At 38.7% G+C, this 24,864-nt stretch overlaps 1 protein-coding gene across 8 annotated transcripts in view; it reads right to left on the bottom strand.

The window, feature by feature from the left end:
- The window catches only part of LOC145984243 (putative cytochrome P450 CYP44), a 56,183-nt gene that overhangs the window by 6,818 nt on the left and 24,501 nt on the right, over positions 1–24,864 (bottom strand). For all 8 annotated transcript variants that reach the window (XM_083117832.1, XM_083117831.1, XM_083117829.1 and 5 more), the window contains 4 exons: positions 24,301–24,499; positions 16,801–16,975; positions 15,293–15,459; positions 5,931–6,009 (listed from right to left, as the gene is read on the bottom strand). In XM_083117832.1, the coding sequence (XP_082973958.1) occupies positions 5,931–6,009; positions 15,293–15,459; positions 16,801–16,975; positions 24,301–24,499 (620 nt within the window). The remainder of the gene's footprint in view (positions 1–5,930; positions 6,010–15,292; positions 15,460–16,800; positions 16,976–24,300; positions 24,500–24,864) is intronic.

Genomic DNA, 24,864 nt, shown 5'->3' with positions numbered 1-24,864 from the left:
AGGCAAAATTTACATTTCCTAATATAGTACTATGACCACCATTTCTTTACATAAATTGTATGAAATAGGTCTATGCATTTTTATTACAGAGTGACTACCTTCTCCAAGTGATGAACCTAGCGTTTATGCTATCTTCACCATGTCTCATGTTTCCTCACTGTGTGGGGATTTCGTTTGTAAAACACACGTTCTTTTGAAAAAATATATCTTTTTGTGGTGCTTGTTAAGTGCTTAAGTTCCCTACATGGGCGACCAGAAGGGAGGGCAAGGGGGGCCACGCCCGCCCTGGAAAATGGATGTTACCATAAATGTATATATTGCACACATATATCTCACTTCAGTCATAGTAATTTATGTTAATTATTGAAAAAAATGTTGCAGGAATATGATAAAATTCAATCTGAAGAAGTGTTTTTTGCGGTGCCAACACTACTATGGGGGGAAATGTGTCTCGTTTGCCCCCCTGGGAAAAATTACCTTGCTTGCTTGCCCTTCCATAGAAAAAAAATCGTGTGGACGTCCATGGGTCCCTATTCTCCTCCTACTCCTATTATCATCATCATGATGCTGCTGGTGGTGGTAGTGGTGGTGTTCATCTTTCATTGTTATTGTGTTTGTGATATTGATTTAACTTAAAAGACATTTACAATGTATGCAATACAACAACATAATTACTTAGCCGGTGAAATAGCTTAATCTGCTAATCTTATCCCTGGAGACAGTAGTCACACCCTTCTTATTATATTTTATATAACCTAATCACACAACACAGATGCAATCATATTTTCTCACTCGAGGTGTCATGAAAAAATCCTGATATTATGGGTGCTATGAAATGAATCAGTTTGGAAATTGCTCATTTACTGTGTAAAGACTTGCCACTCCGCTGTCTCATGATGTTAATGAATCAGTACAATTAACTACTATTTGTATTCTTTATGGATGCACTGATATGTAATCTTTAAATACAAATGATGCATGGATATAAAATTTTAATACATCTGTCCAACTCTGGGGGGTAAAGACAGACCACACAACCCCACCTTTGGCTGTGATCAAGAAATTGTGAGGCCCTAACTCCACACCTCCTATATGCCTTCCTGGCATGGTGCAAAGCATGTACTTTACTTTTAATTTTAATGTCCAATATGAAATATGGCAAATATTGGGCACTGCGAGCCTAAATTACGTATTTGCTCATCTCCTTAACCAATGGATGTAATTAGATATGACTTTCGGCAACCTCCATGGCAGAACAGTTAGCACAGAGTGCTATTTGACTAGTAATGTAAGTTGCGACGTTGGGATAAAATACACAACCTCACAGCATATATCAAGAACTTGTGTTTAGCAACACGCAGTTCTCATTCCTGCCATCATGACAGCTTCAAGGAATCTTGCCACATGGTAGCAACTTCTACAACTAACTCTGTAGAGGAAATAGTCGTAAATTATCAGCGTCAGTTCGTGTTCAGATATCTGGGGAAAAACACGGTTACCTTCCTACAATTGCATCGCCTTGACCTGGTGCAGTCTCGTACACCTTGAGTTGTTCTCGATGTTTCAGAAGCGAGGATAAGATGCCATTGTGTATGGCAGATATCATCATGTGGTTGGAGAACTTTTGATTTTACTACAAGTGGTAATGCAACAACGATTACTAATTACCACCTAGGTGCAACATTTCAAGGTACATAGGGTTAACCAGTGACACAAGAACGACATGAATAATAAGTTTAATAACGGTGCATTTTCCTCACTTGCAATTATCGACATACCCTGTGACCTATTTGGTCTAGGAATTAATTTGTGCACCTGGACAAGAGATCGCGTAACGAGCATATCGTCCCACAGTTCCGTGTATCCACACATGCGTTGAAAACTCCTGTCAGCGCGCATCGTTCGTAGTATAGGGCAGTTGATTGATGCGTCAACAACAGCATTTTGTAGTCAACTGAACATGGCGCAGTTCGTGCCAGATAAAGTGTTTTTGCGGGGTGTTCTGCTTCATTACTTTAACATGCAGAAAAGTGATACCGAAAGTCATCGTATTTTGGTGGAAGTGTATGGTGACCATGTGCTAGCTGAGCGAATGTGTCAGAAGTGGTTTGCATGGTTTAGAAGTGGTGATTTCGGCCTGGAAGACCAAGAGCGAGGTGGACAGCCAAAAAAATTTGAAGACGAAGAATTGAGAACATTGCTCGATCAGGATTCGTGTCAAACGCAGGAAGAATTTGCAGAAGCATTAGGCGTTGATCAAACAACAGTTTCCAAATGCCTCAAAGCCATGGGAATGATTCAAAAGATGTCACATTGGGTTCCACATGAATTGAAAGACAGAGACGTTGAAAGACGAAAAACCATTTGCGAATTGCTGCTTCAAAGACAGAAAAGAAAGGGTTTTTTGCATCGCATTGTTACTAGCGATGAGAAGTGGATCCATTACGAGAACCCAAAACGAAAAAAGGCCTGGGTGAAGCCAGGTGAACCAGGTCCATCACAACCGAAACGAGATATTCACTGTGCAAAGGTTATGCTGTGCATATGGTGGGATATGAAAGGTGTGGTGTACTATGAGCTGCTGCAACCGGGTGAAACTATTAATGGAGAACGTTATCGATGACAATTAATGCATTTGAAGCAAGATCTGGCCAAGAAACGACCAGAATGGGAGAACAGACATGATAAACTTATTTTTCAACATGATAACGCTCGCCCACATGTTGCAAAACCGGTCAAAACCTATTTAGAAAATGTCGGATGGGAAGTTTTACCCCACCCACCGTATTCACCAGACGTTGCTCCTTCCGACTACTACTTGTTCAATTGCATGAATAACGATTTGATTGGACAGCAGTTCACTTCTTCAGAAGATATCGAAAAATGGGTCTCTGACTGGATCGCTTCAAAGGATGCGGACTTCTTTCGCCACGGAATCCGTAACTTGCCTGACAGATGGGCGAAAGTGGTGGCTCGCGATGGACAATATTTTTCTTAAGGTATTTATGTATTTTGTGTTTGAACTACAGCTTCAATGTGTGCGTAAAAACCACACGAATTAATTCCTAGACCAAATAGATATCAATGTTCAACAAAACTGTTAACATAAACGAACACGAGAACAATTGCACCTTGCTTAAGATTATTTCTGTGAACTATTTTCTTGTTGAACTTACTGATAATCAAGTGCATGAATTCTGAACTTTGATATTTATTTATTCACGAGAATGTTAACTAGAACAGAAAACGTGATGTAACAAAACTCCATAAATTAAGATTTGATGTGCCTCATTCCCGCAATTGCATGTGAACTAAAACTGTGATTGAACAGAGCGAAAAGCAAAAAACTGAGGTTGCTATCACGTAAATCAATTCCCCATTGATTTAACCTAAAATCCCCTTTGATTATTACATTTCCTTAAAGTAGCTTCAATTATTTAAGATTAATGAATTGTTATGGTACTATAGTTATTGCATAAAAAAGTCGTAGAAAGTATGCTTGAGTAAAAGTGCTTGCAATGAGCACGTTTTAGTGCAAGAGTATTTAAACTCGTTTCTGAATCACTCGCATTATGCAATGCATGTGCTTGTTTGTTGTAATTGTAACCTAATTATGCATTACCTCGCTGAGCGAATTTTGTTGTGTTTGCATGAATGCATGCGTTACAGCATATGAAATTATTGTTGTTATGAAGTGAGTGCATTTATTCTGCAATTGTAAACGTACAATACAGAATATTTTTTTTCAAATGTTGGTAATTTTTTTGTGTTAATAATGTCCTAGCTTCTGGCAGCTTTTCAGTTTACAGTTCTCCAGGAAGAGAACTTCGGCTATGATGAAACCATTGTCCTCCCATGTAAGTCATTCTCCCAATCTGTCTTGCCAGAGAATGCTCACAGGCACAGATTATTTGCTCATAAAGTGCATGCACATGGGAGGATCGCACCCTGCCAGATATCTCTCACTGTTAAAGCTATTTCATATTTCTGTAAAGTGGCCTGCAAACTTCACAACTGTTGCGTAAGAAAAAGTACAAAACTGATTAACAAACAATCTGTAAGCAATGAAATATCTGCAATTCAGACAATATAAAAGTAAAAGCTATATATAGATGCTAATATGATGTTTGTTCACTTGTGAATAATACACAAGGCAGTGCAGTGTCCATTTCGCCAGTACAAGCGGCTGCTTCTGGTTGTGATTCTTATCTCCTTTACAGGGTTGGTCTGCGTTCAACTACCATTTTAAACATGAAATATATAACTCCCTAATCATGCAAACTGTGTATTGTTAATTAAAAATGAATCTGAAATGCTTGCCATTACATACCCCAATAGTTACACAACCGTCAGTATCTGTTTGAATGGTCACCTTTTAAAAATCACATCAGGTAGATGTCCGTTGCGATTGTAACTCTGTGATTGAGGGATTGCATCACACACACAAGCATATTTCCCATAATTGCATGCACTTCTTTCCTGACTTCTTCGTTTTAATGTGGCAATGTGTGGTACTTCAAATATCACCAAAGAAAATAATCACACACAGATAGATCTGGTAAGCTGGAAGGCCAGTTAATCGGGATATCACACGGATTCCGAAAACACTCTGCAAACTAACCATGGACTGGCAAGACATGTGTGCTGTGGCTCCATCTTGCTGCATGTAGACCCTGGCGAGATCAACATTTAACTGCCGAAGACGTGGAAACACAAAGTTCTCCAGCATATGCACATATTGCTCTGAGGTTACTGTAACTGCACTGCCATGCTCATTCTCGAAGAAATATGGCCCTACGATCCTGAAAGTTGCGATGCCACGCCACACTGTAACTCTCTCACTGTGGAGGGGCTTTTGATGCAACTGTTCTGGATTTTGATCACTCCAATATCGCATGTTTTGTTTGTTCACAGCACCACACAGCTCAAAATGAGCTTCATCAGACATCATCAAATTAAAAACACTAAGTTGCTGACCAAGGCAGATTTATTAAGAAATATAAACACTTAACAAGTAACGTTTCAACCTTGTATCAGGGTCTTCCTTACTTCTTAAGTGTTTATATTTCTTAATAAATCTGCCTTGGTCAGCAACTTAATATGGAAACAAGGCTTAATTATATTATCATCAAATTATGCAAGAAATTCCTCTCTTGGTTTTGTAACCGCACAAAGTCTACACAGAACTGTTTAGTAAAATCACAATGACGTGCTGACAATTCCTGAACAACCTGTACCTTGTATGGGTGGTAATGGAGATCATCGTGCAAAATACGATGCTTCTTCGCAGACCGTCTTGGACTCTGGTCGATAGATCGCCTTACCCTCTCAATGTTTTTAGGGTTTCATACAGTTCTTTCACTTCAACCATGTTTACTGTTGGTTACTCAAGCGGTTTGTCTAAACTCATCAATCCATATCTTTATTGTGTGTCGATCAGGAACACGGCCATGACGGCCTACTCGAAAATGTTGCCTGAATTTCCCCTGTGTAACTACGACACTTTCACTATTTTTGAAATACGTTTCCACAGTATATGCATGGTGAGCTGCTGACCAACGCTCCATCTTGAAACAAATGGCATAGAATGGTACAACTGGCACTGTGAATGCAATCCTCATTGCAAAGGCCAGCAGAGATACCAACCTCAGAAAACGGTAGTTGAATGCTGCCCAACCCTGTATAACTGTTTAAAAATTGTTACATATATATCTTGCTGTTGCTTAAAACTCACCAGGTAAATGAGATTGCTTAAAACTGTTCTTATATACCATGTGTTTCTTCATTTAAACATAAAATGTATTTAATCATAAAATAAATAGCATCCAATTTACAATCTCAAGTAAACATAAAATTAAAAATAATGTGAGCACATCTTTCACAAAGAATGTATAAATTCTTATTTTGCAAGAATTAATCAAAACACTTACTCCTGCTGGAACATGGTAGCCAGCTAAAATCAGGTCTTTTTGGATTATTCTTGAGACTTCAGTCCCTATAGGGTACATTCTGAAAACAGTAAGCAAACCAAAATACTAACCATAAAAGAATTGAAATGATAGGGTAAATAAATGTTACATTTCTTAATCTAATTTAGTACAATTACAACAGAAACAATAAAAACTAAATCACCCAAAGTAAGTTTTCTGAACTGATATGTAATCTTAAAATACAAATGATGCATGGATATAAAGTTTGTTTTAAGTCTACTTTGTGCTCAGAAAGGATAATTAGGTTGAACCTCCAGTTCAAATTGGAATCCGAACCACTGTACAATGTATCTCTGCTAGGGAAGTAACACTGACACATTTTACCAGTATGCAGAAGACATCAAGGTTAACAACTTCTCTTGAAAATGTTTTGCTCACTGAAATATTTTGTTTTGATGCTATGAGCCACCCAAATGCTGCAAATGTTATCATCACAGATTAATGGCTATCACTGATAGTTATAATTTATTTCAGAAAACAGCAGACAGACTGTATAAGTAATCAACGCAAGATCTGACTTCTACAATTTGAATATTTCTGGACAAAATATACCAAGGAACTTCTTTAACCCTTAGATGCCAGGCAGTTTTCCATGGTTTTACCCCAACATCAAGGCAGTCTTCAGTGCAAATGGTGTACTAGTAATCAAAATAATTTTGTATTTCAAAAATTAATGTTAGTAGTTCATGGTGGGTGAAGTAAATGTGATTATAATATCACACAAGTGGTGTTTCGTATTTCTGTTGCAAATTTAATGTTCCTTTCAATTAATTTTGAGTGCCACTGCCTTCATTAACAAAGGTTACAGTGTCTGGGATGGAGATGGTAGTGCGTCATTGATTTGCTTGTTCCAGGGTGGTGGTAAGGTAAAGGTAAAAGGTAAAGTTCCCCGTGCCATGAAAGCACATTTTGGGGATGTGGGGGGTAGGGCACCACACATTCTCGATTTTTGCCATTTCGGAGGTGATGTGATCAGCACTATGCTCTGGCTGCCTTTACCCCCGTACCCATTGATTCGAGGCTACCCAGCCCAAGAGCTGTTATACGTGGGGCAAAATTCCGACCTTAGATCACCCAGCCTGGGAATCGAACCAGGGTCCCCCACATAGAAGTCAGATGCTGTACTGACTAGACCACTGCGGCATGCAAATAGAAAACATTCTAACGGTTAATATGATATTCATAATGGCACAAGTGAAACCATCAATCACCTGCAAATGTATTTAGATATGCTTCTTCTAGGTTAGCTGAAAGACAATTTCTTCATATAAATTCACAGGATTAAATATATAAATGTCCAGGGTGATGGTAGTTTCAGTTTCCCCAATCAATTGTGCTAGTGGGTGTTGATTGATTGATTTATTTAGTTTATTTTGTGCCTCTTGGCTAATTTGTGGGAGGAGTGATGAAATTGATGAATGGACATTCACAAACAACCAAGCCCGAGCGGGATTCGAATCCAGGACCCTTGGCGTCGCAGCGTGATGTGCTAACGACTCGGCCACAGGGTCCGGCTGCTAGTGGGTGTTGACTGCTGCAATTTCTGCTGGCAATTGTTCTGGTTTCCATCATCTAGAGGTTCCGGAGGGTGGTTATTGACAAGGTGGGTTGTCTGATGCATTGTGCTTCTTGGCTTGACATGATTCATATTCCTTGGACAGGTGGAAGGGGAGTTAAACAAGAGGTCTGTATCTTTTCTTGCTCTCTGGTATTATTTGAAGAACAGATTGACAGGTTGGGTGTGCTTGTCCACTGTCTAAGTTTAGCATTGCTTTCTGATCGATGATAGCATGCATTTCTTTGACAATGTTCTCCATGAGGGAGCCACGAGGGTGAAGTATGGATGTGGATAGTGTGACCAAACATCCCATTTTGACTGGGACAGTCCCGTTTCAGATGCATGTCCTGGTCATCCCATCGATATGATTAAAAAAAAACACTATTTGCCTCATTTTATAATAGTTTATGAGTTAGCTTAAAAACCAAACCTGAATTTGAGACATTTCATGCTAAAAAAAATGTTGATGTGGCAAAATAGCTGGACTGCAAATCAAGTACTTCATAACAATCAAAATGTCACACTGACATCGAGGACATTCAAACAGACAGCAGTTTACTGTTCAAGTTAGCTCACGTCACTGGTTGTATTGTTTTATCTCTGCTTGCACAGTACACCTACTATCTGTGACAAAAATATTGAGCCCTCTGTTTACGTGCTTGTAAAATTGTACTCCGTGGGAGGGAAAAAAAGTCAAATAGAATTCATTGGAAAGCTTCAAGTATCTACTTTTAGACAAAAGAAAGACAAATTGATTTTAGCTCTGTCTGTTCTCTGTTCAAACAAAAATGTTCGTAAAAGTGTAGTTTTTTCGTGTGTGTTTTATGTAAGTCGAATTCAATTGTGTGTAGCTTCTTGAAAAACAGTCGTAAAAATATGAAATTTCTTGTGATTGAAGCTTGTTTATGTGTAAATATTTCGGCCATATATAATGTTGCTATCATTTGTGGAACAGCCAATATTAATGTTTATTAACAGAGTTGCAATCTCGGTAATGGTCAGCCCAATGGTGATGCACAGCATATCTAAATAATGAGCATGGAATAAAATTCAATTTTTTTGGCTATCTTTTCATATTCTGCAAATTGAAAATGACAGACAGAATTGTTTCTCTTGGCAACCGGCTTGTCCGTTTTTAGTCTCATTGCAGCCCTTTAAACTTTGCGTTCAGCCAGCATCTTTGACACAGAAAGTAAGCTGAAAGTTTTGGTTGCAAAGCGAATTGTTGTGCACAGAGAAGCATTGTTCAGATGCTGTAATTGACAAATGCAGATTTTATTTTATCACTCTTGTGTTCCTACCATATATCCTGAACTCGCACACATACATAAGCTTCCTTACATGCACTTTTTCTTGCTGTTTTCCTTTGTTATGAAGTTGCTGTTGCTGTACATCGCAGGCACGTTATTTTTTATACAGAGGAGATTGCAAAGCCAGCAGTCACGGGTTCGAATATTTGGTAAAATATTTCATTGCCTTCATCAAATCAAGCTCATCATTGCACTTACTCTTTTTAAATGAGCGAGATAAAATATATGGAGAAAATGACGTTTGTATAAAGATTGGATAAAAGCTAGAAAATATAACAATAACTAAAGTATACATAGAAAATGTCTTTCATTCATAAAATGATACATTGTTTATTCATTATTTTACACTGCCACAATGTTTTGGATCAGACCAATGGAACGCAATTCCAGTATTCCCACAGCGTAGACCATGTAGCTGCAGCGAAGCGGCAACACTGTGCAAGTCACCTGCAGCCTGCATAGTCTGAGATTGGACGCATCTCGCCATACGTCATCCGCGCATTTACCATATTAGGAGTGATCAATAATAATTTATATCTGTGGTCATACTTGAGATACACATGTTAAACTTCTGGAGTTGGATCAAATGTGTCATATAAATGGCTTTTTACAATTTAATTGAATTTGCAATTACGCATTTCAAGATTGCATGTTTGCCTAAAATTTCAATTTTTGAAGCATCTAGTGAAGATCTGCATTTGACTTCTTCCACAGAGATGCATAAACAATCCGTCTTCACGTACAAAAAATCTCAATATTATATCAATTGTGGATTATGAATTGTATGATGTTAAGTTCCCCGTTCTTGCAAACTGGGAGAAAAAACTACACTTTTTAGTGAATTTTTCATTATAATACAAAAATGCAACGAAGAATAATTTTTAGATGATGCTTATAAAAAATAGATACTTGAAGCTTTCCAATGAGGTATATTTGACTTTTTTCCACCCACAGAGCACAATTTTACAAGCACACAAACAGAGGGCTCAATATATTTGTCACGGATAGTAGTTGGTCTGATCTACAAAACAGCATTTCCACAATTCCCAATGAATTAGTAAATTCTAATCAGTAGGGTTAGGATTTTGATGACCTTAAAATTGCCAAAAAATGACCTTAAAAAATGCATTTATGACCTAATACATGCAAGAAAACGCCCTATAAACTTAGAAAAATGACCTAAAAATTCTGAAAGATTTGTAGAACAAATTTATAAACTACCAAGAGAAATTCAAATTACAAATTAACATTACAGTATCTATCACATGTTCATTGCGTATGGTAGTACAAGTAAGAAAGTTCACTTTTTGTCATCTTTTACACTTTAAGTATTGAGTTGCAGTACACAATGAAAATCATATGCAAATTTTCAAAAATGAATGATTGTCAGTTGTCGGACAACATAGCCTTGTACATGGAAAAACTTCTCTCGACTTCCAATGAACTTGACTTGAAATGAACAATATCACTTGCTGTTAAGTCACTTTCAATTCCATGGAGAGCAAATTATTTCCCTGACAAAATGTCCGATACAGAGCACAAAACTTTGTACCCCTTGTTTTTTAACAATAATCCGTTCGGCGACAATGTATTTACTGATAGAGGGGGAAATCACATTGTTGAGCTGAATTGTTACACAACAGCTTGTATCAACAATACTGCACAGTATTTCTTTGCTTCTTCAAACACAGTCTTTCAGAACTGGGCTGAAGGTAATGAGACAAGAGTCGGGAACCTCTCTCCTTCAAAGGGTTACATTTGCATGTAAAATGCCCCCTTCTTTCACCAAAATGTAGAAAAATTAAGATGACTTTTAAAAGGCCGAAAAATGACCTAAACTGTTTAAAAAGTTTAAAAAATGACCTTAACTTCAAACAATATCCTAGCACTACTAATCAGGGTGTCTACTATTTTGTGAAAACAAAATTCCCTGACTTTTCCAGGTTTTCCAGACCAAGAACAAAAATGTTGCAGACCAAGTCATTAGGGCAATTAATGTAAATGGACATGTATGTACAGTAGCAGCGATTAGAGGAGTGTGTGGGGGGGATTGTCCCCCTACTTTTTACCCCATCAGTATGGTCTCTTAATGCTATCCCTTATCTACCAAGAAAAAAATAACTGTCCTTGCCCCAACTCCAAAGTTTTGGCACCCAAAGGCGATATATGTAAGAAAATCAGAGCACTTAGATGAAAATTCACACTTAATCACACTCAAGTTTAAAACCGTAAACTGTAGTATATCAGATTAATCTTTTCACCACAAAGCATACTTTATCCTCTTGTACCTGTATATATATGGGAATTTACGAATATACTAGCAAGCTTTCATTATCACATTATGTGAAATTATTGATGGCCTCCCTTCACCCCTTATAGCCATCCGATCCACCCACACATTATAAAATAATTGTCTTACCAAATTTTTGGAGTTAATTTATTTCCATAACAATTCAGTAGTCACAAGAAAAACAATATATGTGTTTATAAACTGAATGTAATTTTGTAAAATAGTTTTCTTCCTTTAAAATAAATGCACAATTTGAATACTTGAAATGTTTTTCTAACATATAGAATTGGTGTTCATTAACATGTGAAAGTTTCAAAAGAACACATTACTCCAAAAAACAAAACTACACTATTTTCTTCTTTAATGCTTTTATCTCTTCATCAAATTCTTGGATTTCCTTTGCAGATGTCTCAAGGATTTTAGCTTTCATTGTGCTCTGTTCTTTCAGTTGTGCCATACTTGTTTTCCTCTCTTCTAAATGAGTCTTCTGAGTTTTTGTTATATCATGCTTCCTTTTCAGTGCTTCCTTCCACTTTCCAATTGCATTCCTTGGTGCATGGATTAAAGATATTGTTATAGGGACTGCAATCACCTCGAAACACACATTTGTTAAGGAGACCAAGGAACATTTCATGTTCTTCAAGTACCATATCTAATTTTATATCGGATCGGTAGAATATCGGTTATCGGTATCGGTAAATATTATATCGGTACTTTATCGGTATCGGCCAAAATTTCATATCGGCCCATCCCTAATTAAAATTTTCTGGACAAACAGTATAAAGGCACAGTTGTTACAGTTTTCAAGAACTGTCATCCACATCTGATTTAGCCGATCAACAGCAATGTCAAAATTTTTAATTCTTGCAATCACACTGTCATTACTACATAAGTCAGTATAGAACCGTTTTATATGATCTGCAAAAGGGCCAGAAAAATGGTGCTTTTCAACTAGGACTTTGGTCTTCACCTACTTTTCCATCCAAAACAGATGCTGGAGAGAGACATGCTGCACCATATGTGAGCCTATATGTTAATGGTGATCTCATACATATCTTCTTACACAAACATTGTAATATTTTCAGACAATCTTCACGAAAATGTAACACCTGAACATCAGATAGTTTCACAGATCTAAATGCTGCTCGGGTTGCAAATCCAATGTCAACTTCTTTTGCAGAACACACACATTCTGGATAAATTAGATTTAGTTTCAAAAGATCTTCAGAACTTAGAGCTTCAAGCAGAATGGACTTCTTTATAAACCTGGACATAAGGGATTTCAGTAGCTTGAGCAAATGTTCATAAAGGAAAGGTACCATTGAAACTGAAACCTGACAAGAAAGGGTTCTATATCAGCTGCAAGAAAGAAGTCTGAAAGAAAGCTAGCCTGACTGGTAACACAGGATTCCTCACTTGTGACTTAATAGTTTTCACACCTTGGTTGTTCCTTGGTACCAGAAACTCTGTCAGTATAGGTTTTCAGAAATGGTAAAAGGTACTGTGCTTTTTCCACCACACTTCCATTGTCTAACCACCAAATTGGACAAAACTTTTTTGGAAAAACTTATGATCCTGTAATTCTTGTGAAATCTGCTCTTTGAGCTGGAACATTTCTAAATAAATTGTACACTGCTCTTAAGAATACCACTATGTTCCAACCAGAACTCTGAAAAAATGCTTCGAAAGCACCATGAAGAACATGAAGTCCGCAGCTTCCTATTTCCAGGAATGTTGTACTTTCTGGCTCATTAACAGCCACGTTTTCCTTGAAAAAGGTGAGAAATTTCCATTTAACTGCTGGTCCATCCATGGATATTTGCACTATGTTTTTCAAATTGATACCGTTTACACCTTCTTGAAATACCAGTAGCAAGTCACTAGCTTTGGTGTGGCCCAGAAACAAAAATACAATTTTTTCCAGAAAAATTGTAAATTTCCCTGACTTTTCCAGAAAAATAAAATTCCCTGACTTTTCCAGGTTTTTCAGACTGGTAGACACCCTGCTAATATATTTCCAGACCAGAAGATGAAACAAAACTGTTCAATTAGTGGCAATGTGCAAGAGAAATCGTAACACAGCTCCAAAATGACTGAAAAGAAAATAACGTTTGTTGGATATATGGGTACAGGTTTCGTTAAGTTGGAAACAGACCACATAAAGTGTGACGTCCTTCTGAAATTGACCTCATTTGGATGTCCCATTTGTGGGCCAAAAGATTAAGGTTACCCTAGATGGAGTGGTTTGTTGCATTGAGGTGTTGTCAGAGGCCTGATCTTGGTAATCCTTGTTTAGCACCTTTTAGGTGTTCTCCAATTTGTTCTTGTACAATACGGATAGTCTTGCTGATGTAGTGGCTGTGGCATTCAAATGTGGTCTTGCATACGTAATACCTCTCATTTTTCGAGTTATGCTTAGCCATGTAGCAGGCAGTAAACATCAAGGAATGTGTTAACTTCAGCATAATGCAATTTCCAGTTATTGCAGAGGTAAAGTGGGGTGAGATGGAAAAAGTAGGAGGAGCTTAGGTGGACAGGATGCAGGTTGAATCTTGAACAGGACAGTCGGGGTTTTAGAGTTTGGGAAGAGAGTGGTGGCTCTTGGATTTGGGAAGACGGTTGTCGATTTTGATTTGGAAAGAGAGGTGAGTGGGAGTCTTCAAGAAAGAGACAGGTTTAGAAGACAGTCTATCTGAGTGAGTGAGTGAGAGTGAGTGAGTGAGTGAGAGTGAGTGAGTGAGTGAGTGAGTGAGTGAGTGAGAGAGAGAGAGTGAGTGAGTGAGTGAGTGAGTGAGTGAGTGAGAGAGAGAAGAGAGAGAGTGAGTGAGTGAGTGAGTGAGTGAGAGTGTGAGTGTGTGTGTGTGTGTCTGTCTCAACTTTGGACTTATTGATCATCTCTTCAAGAACGAGACAGGTAATATGCTTTTCTCTCAAGACAAACATTGCCAATGCAGTCCTTAGGTCATTTTAACCTGAATATGTGTGAGTCGGCATTCATTAACAAGTTGTGTAGATTAAGTTTATCTAGGTACCTCTGCAGATGAAGGATACAGCAAAGCGAGTGCTTACGAGCTACCACTTCCCCAAAATGGTAAGATCCCCGAACCTGTAAGGTTAATTACGACCTGTAGAGGTCAATCTTTAAGGTTCTTTATGCGTACACCAGGGGGTGCTGGTTTTGGTGGGTAATATCTCTTCAAGTTTGGTAGGGGCTCTTCTGATTTGGGATTCGGATTTGTGTGCGTGTCTGATGTTGAATGGTTTGAGTGCCTTGGATAGTTTGCCTGACATAGTGGGGTGTTATGCCATTGTGTTTGGGTTCCTTGTTCAAGTCATCTCTGAGTTGTGGGTGTCGGAACTGGGTTACAGCTTTTGTATAGCTGACACACTGTGTATCCCACTGTTTAGTCCTATCTCTATGATGTGTGCTATTTCACCTTTAGGGACATCTTCCCACAACTTACAGACTATCAGTGGTGTATTCTCTATGTTTACTGGTAAACCAACTTTCTTCATACATATAGTAATTTCAAGAAAGTTTGAAGTTGTTGGGACTTCTATTTTCATTTTACTTGCATGGCTGTATTGGTGTTTCATTTCTATTATAACTAATTAATATAATAAATATATACAATAAATAAGAATTGTTGTGCTTGGTCCAGGCACATAGTGGTTTGGATCCCACTTTAAACTGTAGGTCCAGTCCCAATTAGCCCATAAAAGTGGTCATAAAACAAAATTCAAACTCAAGAATTGTTGAGGTAAACCAGGTCAAATTTTCTGAATATGCCACTGCAGCCTATACTGAAAAAAAAAAAACCTTGCATCACATATTGCCTTTGGATTTTTACCATTACCTAGCTTGTCTGACAAAGGGGAATATAAATTATACAATTTTTAGTTTTTTTAATGATTCAATAACAACACAAATTACATCCTTACTGTGCACAATACAGTGGAACGCAATTTAACATTCCCGGATTTTACATATTCCAGCATTATTAATTCAATCTTCATTGCATTAATATAGCAAAATGACAAAACATTCCTTGATTTTAGATTTTCCCACATTTTAAATTATTTCAGCTTGGTCCCCTGAAAAACATAAAACAGAGGTTCCACTAAAGCCCTATGGTAAGGTTACCTGAATGTTTCCTTCACAACAGCCTTCAAATATTGCAATTTGTTGAGTTTGTCCACTGTTATTGGCTCATCCTTGCCAACTACTTCTTCTATCTCCTCTAAAGCTCTATCTTGCACAGCAGGATTGTTTGCAAGGCAGTACAGATTAAACAGGAGGCTAGGTGTTGTCTAAAATGGAAAGAAACAATATAATCACAGAACTGTTTAACTGTAAAATATAAATGGACATGAAAGTAAACTTTTTAAAGCATAATTGTGCATTATATAGAAAAATTAGTTACTTTGTCCTGCAATTTCACAATAATGTTCAAACTTTATAAAACCTGCTTTTAACATGTTTCAATATATACAGAGTGAACAAAAAAACACTGTGCACCTACACTACACAGGGTAAAACTTATCTTTGTTCCCTTTCTTGGTGTTTATATTACTAATTATGATCTAAGTGACCCTAGACACAACAACCACCACCATCCATTCCCTTCCTTCCCACTCCACCACCTCTCCTCCCATGTATTAAGGAGGTCATTTTATATCAGTAGTTTATTGGTATCAGCCAAAATTTCATACCTGCACATCCTTACCTTATGTGTACTGAGTGCCCCTATACAATATCAACTTTTATCCAAGGTATGAAGATTTTAATCCTCAGAGATGTATTGGTTTTAATTGTGGTAGGGAGTTCATGACAAGAATTGAAAAAATGGGGAAACAGCTCTGAAAAGGCAGTGCACATCCAAACCACTATACAAGCTCCGAACACTGAGAGAAGGGCACCTCATGACTTGAGAAAGGAAACAAAAATGTTGGAAAAATTTGAACTTTAGATCACCCATCGTAGAAATGAACCCAAGTCTCCTGCATCGGGACTCCAGTTTTTAAAGTATACATTTGTAATTTCAGTAAAGCTTTAGAACATATTTATTTTTTGCATAGAACTCTTTATAATTAAAAGTATAATAAAGAAAGTTCTTTCTGTGTGTTTGCTCTTCGAAAGCAGCTATTCTTTAGGAAATAACAAGCTTTATTTTTTTAAAAAAAAAGATAGAGATGATTAATATAGTACACAAAATATTAAGATGCCGATACTCTTATCGATTCCCCCCCATAATGATACCAATACTGGAAAGTTGAAATAATTAAAAGTTGTTCAAAATCTTGATTAATATTAGTGAGTAAGTATGTATTCCATTCTAATTCTATGCATCAATTTACCAAGATTTTTACTTTAAAATATTCAAGAATCACATAAGAATATTAAATTACATGTTATGTTATCTCAAAATCCAGTTCCTTCACACAAAACTAGTGCAGAATAAAAAGAAACTTCAAGTTTTGCATAATTTAAAAAGTACAGCTTGAGCTTTGTATGTTTGATGACCCCCCCCTCCCCCGAAATGTTAGAAAGGTATCGGCCTGTATTGGTAAATAAATTCCAACTGATACTTTCAGCTCAGCCCTACAAAATATATCTTACACTGAGAAATAAGTGATATAATATATACATACTGTGCTTAATCCATCTCCAAACAGAGATAAAGTTAAGATGAATACATCTTTCCTTGTTAGCTCATTCCTTGACAGAAGATAAGACAAAAAGTTGTACTGACCATCCCGGAGAGCATTTGAACTGGTAAGGTCCATTATTTTCTTTATTGTGTTCTCAATATATTCCGTGGCTTGCCTTAAAGAGAGAAGAAAGTTGTGATAATATGGAGGTAAAAATGGACAATTTCAAAAGAAAAGTAAAGTGTTCCCCTGTGCTTAGCACCACGCCATGAAGGCGTATAGGGGGTGTGGGGGTAACGCCCCACACTTTCTTGATCCGGTCCTGAGTGGGGGTGATGTGATCAGCATTACGCCCCTGACCGCCTTTACCCCCCAGGGTTTCCCCCAGGTACCCATGTTATTCGACGCTGGGTGGGCACCGGGGCCGCTTTCACCGTTAGAAAAGTGAAATGGACAATTTCACATGATAGAAATTATAACTAGATTCTCCAAAGCATATTGTACGAAAAAGTAAATCAAAAGGGAAACTTGAATTCCAATACCAAAATCCCCATTCAATTATTATAGTACAATATTAAACTCAATCATACAAAGGTGTACAACATTAATAATGTACTCATTACATCCTCCATTCTAACATCCACGAGCACCCTCTAAATACTACAGGCATAGGCCTGGCCTACTGATATTTTTTTTACAGACATCAATAAAGTGCTGGTTAAAAATTTACTGCTAACAACAAGATGGTAGTTGATATCAATAATAAAAAAAACAACTTAAATAATATATGTGGCCATGAGTGTGATGAATTTTTGCATAAGGAAAATAAAATGTACATTTAGGAATTCGTTTGCAAAAACAGGGTAAGTGATCTTTGAAAACCTGTACATTTGCAAAGAGATTTGATACTACAATATATTTAAAGAAACTGACTTCATAGATAAATGAAAGAAGACAAACATTACTTGATAAGTCATTCATGGTTCCATGTGCTTTTTTCACCTGGTGAAAGTAGTTTGCTACTGTTCAAAAACCTATAAAACAGTGAGTGAGTAAGAATTAATACTTCAATCTGTCAATATCTGTATTCCTGTCAATAGTTAGTTTTAAGTCCACTTTATGCACAGATAGGCTAATTGGGACTGGACCTACAGTTTAAACTGTGTACTAAACTACTATGTGCCTCCACCAGCCATTAAACACAGGATCCCTTGATTCCAAGGTGAGGATGTTGCCACTAAGCTACAACGGTGGACCGGTTTAAAGTTGGATCTAGAGATGGAAAATTCCGATCATTTTTGGGATTCGTTCATTGTGAACTAGTTCAGCACTGGGATACGTTCAAAAGATTTGTTCGCAAACAAATTAGCTGACCCGGTCAGAAATAACCAGGAGCGGTGCCAGGGAGTTGCAAAGGGATGCTTGTTCATTGCACAACCCTTTTTCAAAAGCCATATTAAACCGGAAACACTATTAACTCTTAAAAGTGTCACATTACGTTATTACATTGTTGTTTTAAGTCCAATTTATGCACAGATAAGCTAATCCACGCTAGACCTACAGTTTAAAGTTGAATCCAAACCACTGTGTAATGTGCCTCCACCATGTATTGAACCCAAGACACCTTGAATTGAATTGTTGTTTTAAGTTCACTCTATGCATAGAAAGGAATCAGGACTGGACCTATAGTTTAAACCACTATGTGCCTCCACCAAGTATGGAACCCGGGGTCCTTGAATACAAGGTGACGCCATTACCACTACGACAACAGGCAGGCCTTCACATTACGTTATGGCTTGTTAAACCATGTCGTCATATTTAGCCTACAATGTTGTTAGGTTTTGAAGTGAGACAGCTATTATATTGCATACAACAGACAATGCATTGGTTCTAATCTGAAATCGAAGCTTCATTTACTTTACTGCAATGGCGGCAGTCGCTACACTGATCAACGACTGTTGTGTTTTGTCATTATTGTTGTAAGATGTTTCTTCCTTTCTTTATTCAGCTATCCATTTTGTGGTTTTCGATAATTGCCTACAGTTTGTAATGAGGCGAATCATGACTTGATCCTCTTTTATTATATATGTTTAATTAATTAATTTAATTGGATCCATCGGGTTTTAGTGTCATGTATTTTGGTAATGTTGTGGATGTCTATGTATTCATGTACATGCGTATTCTTGGCCATTGGGTAGTTAGGTGTGTCTCTGGACAGCCAACCAGCGGAAAGTTTCCAGTAACGGTTAGGTGATTAGCGGGGCCTATAAAAGGAAGGGAACGGAGCCGACTGCTCAGATGAAGCTTGTTCAATGGGGGACCACATCCCACCCTTCCTGCCAAGTGTCAAGAAGGCTACAACGAATCAAATTCTGCAGGTTGCTAGCTGGCAGAAGGTGGACGAGAACGTCGCCATCTGCATCAGCAGACTTGGTGGCAGCATCAGCTGCTTTGTTCCCCTTTATGCCCACGTGACTAGGGACCCAGCAGAAGTGGACATCAGCACTGGCAGATAAGGACATAAGCCATTGGAAGTTGTGCTGCACTACTGGATGCCGGGAGTTCGGTAAATCCAAAGTTTGCAACATGCTGGTCGAGTCACTGCAGACAAGGACTTTTGCAGGCCATTGAAATCAGCGAAGTCCAGTGACTTGGTGATGGCATACAACTCTGCCATATATATGGAACAAAAATATGCAGCCAAGAGTAGAGCAAGAACATTTCAATGCTTTAAAAAAGAACACAGGCAAGCATGTTATCAGATTGCCTTCTCGTAGCAATTGTTGTACGATAAACAAAAGAACCCCCACCCCACTCAGCTTTTTTTTTTAAAAAAAAAAAAACAGGCCACTGCTCGATGTCACATTCAGAAAATGAAGTCATTCGGCAACACTCTTCGTTATAAACCTTAACGCGCATGCGTAATACTGCAGTTTATGATCCGTGCACCGCATGCATTTTCAAAGACTGGATTAAATCAAATGAACCATTGATAAACTGATATGAGCCGGCATTGTCAATCTACGCAGTAAAAATAGTTAGTCATATTTGTTTTAGCTTAATTTTGCTGAGTTGGCACCACTCGTACCCTAAAGGCCAGACTAGTACGTAGAAGAGTGGTGGGGAGGATGACGTAATAGGAAGTGCTCTGCAGCAATCTGTGCATATCGGGACTTAACTTGTCAGGCTATAATAAGGGAGTTCTCCTCCAAAAACCAGATGAGATGCTTGTTGACTATGTGCTCCAATAGCTTGAACACAAAGCTAGTTAAGGTGATTGCCCTGTAACTAGAAGCGGTGGTGCATTCTTTGCCTAGTTTCAGGATAGGAACAAAAATTGCCTTCTTCCAGGATATGAGGAATAGATCCTCCAACCCAAGGCTGTTGAACACAGCGAGAACCGAAAACCAGATGAGACGCTTGTTGACTATGTGCTCCAATAGCTTGCACACAAAGCTAGTTAAGGTGATTGTCCTGTAACTAGAAGCTGTGGTGCATTCTTTGCCTAGTTTCAGGATAGGAACAAAAATTGCCTTCTTCCAGGATATGAGGAATAGATCCTCCAACCCAAGGCTGTTGAACACAGTGAGAAGAAAAATCATAGCTCTACTGGGCAGATGACGTAGCATCTCATAGTGCATCGATCCTGTCCACTCCAGGAGATGTATTCTTCGAATCCTGAAGAGCATTATCGAACTCCCATTCGGTGAATGGAGAGTTGTATGGCTCGGTGTTTTGACTTCGAAAACCTAGAGGTTCCTGACGGTCCGTCTGATGGCGGAAATGTGGTTCATAATTTTCAGAGCTCAAAGCTTCAGAAAACTGGATGGCCAAGATATTTACTGTCTCCAGAATCAGTGTACAACATCCCATCATGCTCTACTGCACTCAGGGGATAAGATGCACCCACCTGGATGTGGCACACTTTGTCCAAATGGCTTTCGATGAAGCCTGCTTCGTCAACTTCTTACTTTCTCGAACGAGCCGACGGGCATTCTTAATGTAGAACTGCTGAAGGTTTGTGGCAGCGTGGTTCCTGTTCAATCTATCTAGGGCATGATTGCAGTCTCTGATAGCTACACTGATCTCCGCAGTCCACCAGGGGACTGGATGTCATTTCACAGATCCAATGGGATGTGGAATCGAAGCATGTGCAGCATCAAGGATGTATGACACGAAGATATCTAGGGTGTCGATTGCTGGCAAATACGATGCAAGATCGATTTAAGGTCCAATACATGCCCAAATGTACACCAGTCAGCCCAGCCCGACTGAGATGCCAGTGAGGGGGTTGTTCAGGTGAGTGCTGAAGATGTTTGAAAGTGAGGGAAATGATCACTCCTACAGAGATCACTATGAATGCTCCAAGAGGTGATAGGAGCAAGGCTGGGACTGCAAAAGGACAAGTCCAATGCAGAGTATGTGCCTGAGGATGGACTGAAATATGTGGGAGCTCCATCATTCAGCACCATTAAACCAAACACCTCATGGAATTGATCTATAATCTGACCCCAGGGTTCTGTACGAACAGAGCCCCACAAACGATGATAAGAGTTGAAGTTGCCCAAAAGAACCAGAGGAGATGAAGTTGTTCGAATACAGAAAGGAGGTCTTCTAAAGAAAATTGCTCCTCTCTCATGATGTATATACAACACACGGTTATGGGCTGTGGCAGATGAACGCTCACAGCAACAGGTTGGAAGGGGGTGGTTAGAAAGTGTGGCATCGAGTAGATGGAATCATGAACACAGATTGCTACACCACCATGAGCACGATTACCCTCAGGAGCTTGTCCATGCGGTAAAGTGTATATCCATCCATTCAGTATTGCTGGTTCATTTGGGCAAAAATGTGTCTCTTGGAGACAAATGATGGCACGGTCAAATTCAGAGATTAGAAGTTGTAGTTCCTCAATGTGCATGTGGAAACCGTTAAGGTTCCATTGGAGACAAGTGGCCATGATGTAAGGATTAGCATGACCTTCTAAGGCGTACTCTATTTGATATCCCTGTCACCTTTGTAAATTCCTCATCCGCAGTGTCCTCCTCTATCATGTAATCAGGCCGAGACAGGGAAGGCAAAGGGGATGGGGAAGGGGAAGTGGTGGTGGGTGCTTTCAGCGTCCGCTTTGCAGATTTCAGCTGTGCTTTAAGGTTCAGGGTGGTGGCCACCCTGACTGGAGAGTTGGAGGACTTGAAAAAATATTATTTTGTGTCTATAGTTATTTAAAGTTTTTATCAGCCGAGTAAATAGGGGTTACAGGATTCCTTGAAGTGGGGCGAGTCACTTCGGGAAGCAGCGTAGTCTGTGTTGAAGTGTTACTGGTTTGGACACCTACACTGCAACGGGTGAGAGCAGCAGCGGTGGCAGAGAAAGGTAGTTAGTGGTGTGGGTATGCTTTCTCGGAGGTGACATTTAGCTTCTCCGGCGGAAATCTTTTCGGTAACGACAAACTCTCATAAATTGTTTTCTCCTCCTGGTAGGTGGGACGACAGTCTTGATGCCAAACAGGATGATCTCATTTGCAATTTACGCACTTTGGCCCTGATGGACATGGTTCTGTGCTATGATCAGGGTGACTGCATTTGCCACAGATGGTGGCATTTAAAGCATCGCATGGGGTTCGGTATGTACGGATGGACATTGAGGCTCCCGCTTCTTTCTTCATGGTAACCTTTTCCACTCATCTGTCTCCTCATGTACTTTATCGGAAGAGTGGTCACACCGAAAGTAAGAATGAGAGAAGAGGTTGGCACTAATTCACTGGACTTTCTGGTCTGAAAGTTCTTCTAAGATTTCTTCCTCAGTGGCGTAAAACAGATCCCAGTGATGTACAACACCTGTGCAGTTGTTCAGTTGATGGTGGGGTTCCACCTGAACAGCGAAGTCACCCAAGTTCTTAATTTCAAAAGATTATTTGTCTGGCAACCTGTGTTTGTCCTGATGAAGAGATTCCCCTTACGCAGTTTTTTAATCTCAGGGACATCACTACCAGCAACATGGTCTAGCTGTTTTTTGACGAGGAATAGTGACAGGTCTGTCCTTCAGTGTAGCAGCTCCATTCTTCTTCATGTTGTCTGAGGTGTTCGGACATTCTGTTTGCTCGACTAATAATAACAAGATAACGAGGCACAGTTGTGATGTTACTTGTCTGTTCCAAACTTATCAGGCTCAAAGACCATGCACATTTTGGGGGTTGTCCCCCATTTAAAGCTTTTGTAGTAACCATATACATATAGATTTTTAGAGGGGGGTCCATAAAATGTCACCTCGACATGCCCTCTATGCCGAGGAAGGCCTACCCCCAAAAATGAAGCTACTCAAGGACCAAGCCTAAATCCCTGAGGCAACGTTCGCGACTGCAACTACCTCTGCAGCCAACACTGTCCCATCCACACGTGCAACAAACACTTTGGGATAGGTTTTTTTAATCGAGGTTGTCTCCTCTAGTAGGACCCTTACTTATAGGGAGGTCAATGGGATGGAGATGAATGACATGATGGAATGGTGAAAATGTGAGATATGGATATGAAGAATGAATGAACTGATGATATGTTAATGGCCTCCCTACTAAGCCCCTCACCTCCACAAGGCAGTCCTACATGGAGGGGGGTTTCCTATTGGAAATTAAACTGGATCAGAGCTACTGAGAAAGAAAAAGGAAGCTGCTACTGAAATTACACTTGATGAATGCATGTCTTAAAGCCCCCATTGTATTTAACTCACAAGGAAAGTGCCTAAAGTGAAATATATGATCTGTCTGAGTAGTGTAACAAATATTCATTATTTTAAGTCACTTTTCTACCTGTGTCAAAAGAGAAATGTAGCTCCATATTAATAGGCTCAATATATCGACACAGCAAAAGTATTATCTCAACTATCCTTCTGACATGCTGCTGTGGATTATGAAAGTGATCCACAAGACTGTGATTAAAACATTTGATACTGTAACATCAAACGTAAGTCCCATTTCACCTGCATTTGTTAATTATAATCAGCATTATGGATGGTCCACTACTGAAGCCTTTTCAACGATGCATAATTTTTTGAGTTTTTTATAAGTCCACTTTAAGCACATATAGGTTAATTGGGACTGGACCTACAGTTTAAAGTGAAATCCAACCATCATGTGCTCAACTGGGTATCAAACGAACTTATTATTATTATTTAGCGTTGCTTTTCTGTCACTTTTGGCTAATCACAACAATGAAGATGAGTGATGAAAATGATGAGGGACACTCACAAACAATACCCATGCTGGGATTCGAACCCGGAACCCCCTGATGTCATAGCACACTGTGCTAACCACTGAACCATGAAGGCACCAGGATTACATTGTGGTGATGCCACCAGATGAAACTTGAACTATGCCAATTTCATAATTTCAGTGAAAGTGGGAAGGAGTAATAATATAGCAGAAATTGATGGTATTACAATAACATTGTATACACTCATTCAATAAGATATTTACAAATATTTCTATAAAAAGGTAACATGTACCTATAAAAAATGTCCTCAGATTCTACCAATTTCTTCCATTTTGGAGTGGTTATGTATCTATATATAGGAAGAGAAAACTTTAATAATCCAGAAAGATGAAAGATTTTTCTATTAGCTTCTATCATTGCTTGTGCCTTATCTTCTCCAAAGCCACCACTCATACAGCCCAATCTTGTTTCAAAGCACACCATTCCTGCAGCTAGAAAGCACATTCAACTAAAATCACTACAAAGTCAAAGCAAGATGATCAGAGGACAAGGTGCAATTTTACAAAAAAAATAGTTAAAATAGAAATGTGCCAATATAAAGTGTTTACTGATAGAGATTTCAATTTATTACACTAATAAATGATCTTGATACCTCCTTTGTAGATAAGTCAAGAGAAATTTCAAAGTGAAATTGCATATTTACGAAATTTCAACAAGAAATTGAAGATAAAACAGGAAATTAGGGATGGGACAGATTAATCGGTATTCTGTATGATATAGGCATATCAGTATACCAGTAAAATTACCAATCCGATGTATCTAAACATATCTTACAATTTAGGGCAATATTGTGCAA

The sequence above is a fragment of the Lepisma saccharinum genome, chromosome 2 (assembly GCF_977018435.1).
Source record: "Lepisma saccharinum chromosome 2, izLepSacc3.1, whole genome shotgun sequence".
In the NCBI taxonomy this organism is placed as follows: domain Eukaryota; kingdom Metazoa; phylum Arthropoda; class Insecta; order Zygentoma; family Lepismatidae; genus Lepisma; species Lepisma saccharinum.
This window is presented reverse-complemented; position numbering and strand designations above follow the sequence as displayed.